Below are 6,850 nucleotides of genomic sequence, written 5' to 3'. Positions count from 1 at the left end.
TGGTGGGATTTCATTTTAATCATGGATTTTGGGGGGGGGGGGGGTTTAAATCAGAGACTCTGCTATTTTTAAACAGAGAAAACCAGGATCCGTGATGACTTAGGCATAATATGCTTCTACAGACCCTAGATAACTCAAAAAGTATATAAAACTATTCCTGAGTTATCCATCGCACTCATGTGGATAAATGTCACATATATAAAGTGTTGAATGCAAATATATTCAGTATATTGCAGCGTGTATTCATCAAATTCATTTTATAATCTTACAATCTCTTAGTTTTACTGGTATTTCCAGAGAGGTCCTATTGAAAGCTGATTATTTGCATTCATGAAGGATTCTGATTTATTTATGTTTGAGGAAACTGTGTTCCTTTATAGATCTTCACACATCCTTCATTGTATGCAGCCCACTGTATTCTCCTCCTTGCCAAACAACTCTCAGCTTTCAATCTGCAATCCCTTGATCAAAGTCTTAACATAGCACTTAAGTGTTGCACCATAATTAATGTGCTTTGGTTTAAAGTCAGAGCAATAGCCCTACCTCAATTTCTTGACAGGGGTTGGGGCCAGATTTGGCTGAACCAGCAGCAGGGGATGTCATATTTAGAACACCAACAGGCGTGCAAGAAGAGAGTCATTGCCTTTGTTTCTTCAAAAGCAGATCTTTAAATAGGTACTGGTGTTTCGTTTCAACCTCTGAATGTTGAATAATGTGTTCATAAGGTGCATTTGATGGGACCTCCACAAGAGGAAGAGGAATAGCTTATTGAGACACCATTTACATCTGTTTTTCTTCCCACATAACCTTCCCATGGTTTTTCCTGCTGTCTTCCTGCACCTACTGCTATTTCTTCTACTTTTGAGTTGTCCAATGTCTTTTTATTGGATTAGGTTGGACCTCTCTCACATTTCATTTAGGAAGCTACTTACATGGGTTTTCCTCGTTTCTCAGAAGCCTTGTGAAGTTTGTCTATGGAATGGGAGTGGTTATTGTGATCCTTAGTTTTTACTGGAGATCCTTAGTTATTACTGGTTTGTCTTTCCTGCCTAGTGCAGGGGGGCTGGACCCGATGATCTTGCGAGGCCCTTTCCAGCCCTTACGATCTATGAATCTCTACTCAGCACTGGTTAAGCCTCATCTAGAGTACTGTGTGCAGTTTGGGGCTCCACATTTGAAAAAGAAAGGGGAGAAGTTAAAAAGAACCCAGATGTGGGTGACAGAAACGATAAAGGGCTTGGGAGGGAAGTTATATGAGGAGAGATTGAAGGAGTTAGGTATATTTAGCTTGCAGAAAAGGTGCTTAATAAGAAATATGATAGCCGTCTTCAAATATTTGAAGGGCTGCCATAAAGAAGATGGAAAACACCTTTTCTCTGCTGCTGCAGTGAATGGGACACAGACCAATGTATTGAAGTTGCAGCAAAATAGGTTTAGAACAGTGAGGCAGTGGAACAGACACCGAGAGAAGTTGTGGACTCTCCAGCACTGGAGATGTTCAAGAGGTTGGACAGCCAATGGTCAGGGGTGATCTAGGCATAGCTATGCCTATGTTCCTCTATAGGTACTTTGCATGATTCTATGTTTTTTTGGTTACCACTTGGGGCTGTGATGCTAAAATGCATAACAACATGCACAGAATCCCATGGCACTGATTAACTGACACTGGATCCTTAAAATGAGAGCTACCCTCCTAAAAGAGTGATGCAGAACTTGAAGTGTCCCCACACTTCCCTCCTGCTACAAGTGTCAGGGTTTTTTAAGCCTCTCTCAGAGGCACTGGGTGTTGACTGAAGCCAAGGCTGAGGGATTTTGACTGAGATGTGCCACTGTTCCTACTGGGACTTAAACCTGGAGGTTCCTGGCCAGAGGGTTCTGTTCCTCCACTCAGGGTCAAACCAACTGCCATATTTGGATTCAGGAAAAATTTTACCCCATGGTCAGATTGGTGTGGATAGTGAGGGTTTTTGCCGTCCTCTTTCTGGGATCTCCTGAATGTATATTAACAAATTTACAGCAGGACATTGGCTGCCATGGTCCCCCTGCTTTACTTGTGACAGGTTAGAGTGTTATGTCTTGTGCTGTGTCAAGGTTGGCTGTATAGTTTTGCTATGAAATTAGACAATGGATGTGTATAGGATGGTCTGGATAGGGATAATCCTGTCTCAGGCAGGGGGTTGGACTAGCTAACCTATGGAGGTCCCTTCCAGCCCTACTTCGCTATGATTCTATGATTTTCTATACAAGAAATTTCCCCCAACATTTAACATTAAATTCCAAGTCTGATAAGTAGCAAAAGAAGAACCAAGGATGCAACCCTCTAATCTGCATCATGATACACTTGACAATCTTCTTGGGGTATTCAGTCCTTCAGACATGCCTCCCAGCCATTACAACAAAGGGCCCTCAAGGTTCTACTGCCCTACCCTCCTTTCCTAAGCCTCCAGCCAAGCAAAATTAAACAGATTGTATATGATTATTTGAAATGCATCCTTAACCATTCAGCTTACCTTTCTTGCTTCCTCCAGAATCTGTCTTAGATCCTGCAGTTCTCTCTCATGCTGTTCTTTAAGTTTATCAATTTCCAGGTCATGGCTAGACACTTCTTCCTTTAGTGCTCCCTTTAAAGCAGTCAACTCCCGCTCCCTCTTCCTCAGTATTTCTTCCTGTTGTTCTTTTGCCATCAGCGTTTCTTGCAGATCCTGCTTCATTTGCATCAACTCCTAAACATGATTGAAATGAAACAAAATTAAAATGCCTTTATTATAGCTAGCTAAAATTAGTGAGAACTAAGGAACCTTTAAGCATATTCTGTTCAACTATGGCATTTTGGTAGATAGTATAAAAATGCAACCAGCCTCCTCATTCAGCAGAATCATCTCATAGGCTCTGTTGTTGCTCTTTTACATCTTGGTGTTGATCCCTCCAGGGCCCAGAGATTCCCCTCCACTTCTTGCTGACAGCTGGGTCCAAATTCCCAACCTCTTTCCTACTTCTAAGGGCGGTTTTTGTACTTTTACAAAATGTTGTTACTATCACCTCCAAAAGTCATCATTTTCATTCATCAGTCACTCTACTTGTCAATTTAAGGTGTGACATTTAAATCAATGTGCTTTGTTGTTTGTCCTCCTGCTATTAGATTTTCTTTTCAATCTTGTTTTAAAACAGAATGGTTGAATATTTAAAGTTTTACTTAATTTCTGGATATTCTATGGAGTGGCTATAGCATTGGACAAATCATTTTCATATCCTCTTCATTCCATTTTGTATGCTTGTCTTAGTTCTCTGTTCTCTAAAATACTTATCTGCTTCATAGGAATGTTGTAAGGCTTAATTAACATTTGTAAATGTGCCGTCATTAATTCACTACAGGACTAAGTTTGGGACCCAAACTATAGGTTTCTCTGAGTTCTTTTCTATCAATATGAAACTAGCTTGCTGTTACCCAAGTCAGGAAATAAAGCCACGAGGCCGGTGACTAGTCTGAAAGATCACTTTGTTGTCTATTACAAAACAGCTTGAGTATTTCTCATTTAAATCAAAATAATACTATCCTTAATTCCCAAAAGTTTTAATCAAGCCATTCATTGCTCAATCTTTTCGAGCAGATTTGCTGTGAGGATTCTTAAAACTGCAACAAAAATCTTTACAAGAAAGGCACTCTGTTTCTTGGTCTGTTGCATTTTAAATGGTGCGTTTTAATATCCCAAAAGGAGCCCTGACCACAAGCTGAAAGAACCATACTTTCACAAACCTAGAACAGTGTACGCCTTAAGAATCATAGAAATGTAAGACAGAAAGGCACCTCAAGAGGTCATCTGGTCTGAGGCAGGATTCATTACATTTAAACTATCCCTGAAGATGTTTTTCTAGCTTGCTCTAAAAATCTCCAACACAGAATTCCACCTCCCTCCCTAGGAAACCTTTTCCAGTGCTTAAGAATATTCATAGGCTCAATCACCGTGCATTTATCATGTGATTAAGGTGTTAATCATGTGATAAACCATAACATGTCTTATGTTCAACCAGTTTATCATATCATAAAATGCCAAACCAACCACAAAGATGTTTCACATTTATGGCTTTTGGCAGACAGTAATTTAAACATGTGATAGAACTATGCATCATGCAGCACAACCTAGCTTTAAATGCCCCAGCAGTGGGGAGGTCCATGGGGTGCAAAGCAGGGCTTGAAACTTGGCAGCATGCAAGGAGCACTTCTGCTGCCCCCACACTAGGGCACTTAAAGCTGGGTCATGCAACCCGATGCATGATCCCTTTGCACTTTTAAATTAACATCTCCCAGGGGCCATAGTTATACACTTTCAGTTAAAATGTTTTTTCCAAATACCTATCCTAAATCTTCCTTGGCGCAAATTAAGCTGATTACTTCTTGTGCTAATCTCCACAGACACAAGTGATCACTGTGCTCCTTATTATAGCCATTTATGTAATGGAAAACTATTTCATCACAACTCAGACTTTTCTTTTCTAGTCTAATCATTCAAAATCTTTCAAATTTCTCTGCACCTTTCTACTTAAGTGTAGCATTCTGCATTTCTCTTGACAAAGTTTATTTTTATTCATTCAGGACCATTTCTGCAATTTTTCAATATCATTTTAAAAATCTGATCAACTGATCCTGTCCTTTAAAATGTCTGCAATCCCTTCCAGGTGGTGCCCTCTGTTTGACAGCAAACTATTGGTAACATCTTCTTGAGTATGTTTTTCAAGGAGTGCACTCACCTCATAGTGATATCATTTATACCATATTTTCCTAGTTTGTTTACAAGAACTTTGTGTGCAACAGTATCAAAAGCTTACTGAAGTCAGGGACATACCACATCTGGTACTTTCCCTTTATCCATTAGGCTACATCCTCCTTACCTACTTGGTTTTCGTAAGAACAAACTTGACTGGCTGGTTTTAAACTCATAATTTGTTTTAGTATCTTTTCAGGTGTTCAAGTTAAGTTGACTGGTCTATCACTTGTCTTTTCACACTATTTTTTTAAGATAGGTACTATCATCTGCCCTCCATGAGTTCACAAAGACAATCACTAACAGTTCATAAATGGTTTCAGCCAGTTCCTTAAAAGGACTCCAGGGGCAAATTCACAAGTTTTTGAAAATGTGACTATACCTAACACCAAATATCTTTTAATCTATTTTCTCTAATCCTCCCTATACTCTTGTTCCTTTGTTAAAATTAATGTCATTATCTTGTCACAATTAACTTTTATTTGTAAAGACAGAAGCAAAAGAAGACTGAATATTTCAGCCTTTGGTGTCATCCATATATGCTCTTGTTCCCCATTAAGAAATTGACCTGTACTTTTCTATAACCTTCTCTTATTGCATATATACTTATATAACCTTTTATTTTATTACGTCTCTTGTTAGTTGTGTGTCATTTTACATCTTAGCCTTTCTAAATTTTATCCCTACATTGTTGTGCTGCTCTTTGTACTCCCCTTTAATCATATGCCCTTGCTTCCACTCTCTGTAGGTATTAATAATCTGACTGTCAAAAAAATAAGTCCTAAGACAACCATATGGAATCTTACTATACTTTTCATTCTTCCTCCACATTGGGATAATTTGTTGTCATACCTTTAGCATTCCCTCTTTTCATAATTGCTGATCTCCTGAACTCCTTTTTCCTTCAGAATTTCTTTCCAAGAGAGTTTACCTATGTTATCCCAGAGTTCTACACATCAAATGGAAAAACTAATATCAACTACCAGGCAATTTTTAACATTAAATACCTGCATGTTTCTACAACCCCCATTTAATTAAATGTGTGCAAGGGTCTTCACAACTTGTTCATATAAACTATTCTTGAAATACTTTTATCACAAACCTCAATCAGAACCTCTTTCTCCTCATCATCAGCATGTTTTGCATTATCCAGTTCATCATGCATTTCAGAGAGCTGGTCTTGGAGGTCCCTGATTTCAGTCTGGTGTTGTTCCCGTTCCATCTTCACTTGAAAGAGTCTCATTGGGGAAAAAGTTACATTTTAAATTTATAACAGTGTAAAATTATTTTCCAAATATCATAAAGCTCAGAGAATTTACAACTGCTCTCCCAGAATAAATATGACAAAATGAGGAAATAACAGCAGAAGCTGTAAAGGAGATACACTGGTTTTCATAGATTTCATAGACATTTGGGCTGGAAGGGACCTTGGAAGATCATCGAGTCCAGCCCCCCACCCGAAGGGCAGGAAGTCAGCTGGGGTCATAGGATCCCAGCAAGATAAGCATCCAATTTGCTCTTGAAGGTGTTCAATGTAGGTGCTTGAACCACCTCCGATGGCAGGCTGTTTCAGACCTTGGGGGCTCGGACAGTAAAGAAATTCTTCCTTATGTCCAGCCTGAAACAGTCTTGCAGTAGTTTATAACCGTTCAACCTCGTCATCCCTTGGGGCGCTCTGGTGAACAAACGTTCCCCTAGATACTGGTGGTCACCCCTGATAAACTTATAGGTGGCCATCATATCACCCCAAGCCTGCGCTTTTCCAGGCTAAAGAGCCCCATGGCTCTCAGCCTGTCATTGTAAGGTCTGTTTTCTTGACCTCTGATCATGCGTGTGGCTCTTCTCTGGACTCTCTCAAGCTTCTCCACATCCTTTTTGAATTGTGGGGACCAAAACTGGATGCAGTACTCCAGCTGCGGCCTCATAAAGGCCGAGTACAACAGGAGAATGACGTCCCGGGATTTGCTTAAGCAGCAGCTATGGATGCAATCCAATGTTTTGGTTGCTTTACTAGCCGCAGCATCGCACTGGAGGCTCATGTTCATCTTGTGGTCAATGATGACATCCAAGTCTCTTTCTTCTGTAGTGCT

General features: G+C 39.8%; 1 protein-coding gene across 3 annotated transcripts in view; it reads right to left on the bottom strand.

The window, feature by feature from the left end:
* CGNL1 (cingulin like 1) overlaps positions 1 to 6,850 on the bottom strand; it is a 136,532-nt gene that overhangs the window by 107,214 nt on the left and 22,468 nt on the right. For all 3 annotated transcript variants that reach the window (XM_019504293.1, XM_019504296.1, XM_019504294.1), the window contains exons 6-7: positions 5,863 to 5,998; positions 2,511 to 2,723 (exon numbers count right to left, since the gene is read on the bottom strand). In XM_019504293.1, coding sequence (XP_019359838.1) covers positions 2,511 to 2,723; positions 5,863 to 5,998 — 349 coding nt within the window. The remainder of the gene's footprint in view (positions 1 to 2,510; positions 2,724 to 5,862; positions 5,999 to 6,850) is intronic.

The sequence above is a fragment of the Gavialis gangeticus genome, unplaced genomic scaffold, assembly GCF_001723915.1.
Source record: "Gavialis gangeticus isolate Ggan-Ray unplaced genomic scaffold, GavGan_comp1, whole genome shotgun sequence".
NCBI lineage: Eukaryota > Metazoa > Chordata > Crocodylia > Gavialidae > Gavialis > Gavialis gangeticus.
Note: the sequence above shows the minus strand (reverse complement) of the source record. Positions and strands in the feature narration are given on the sequence as shown.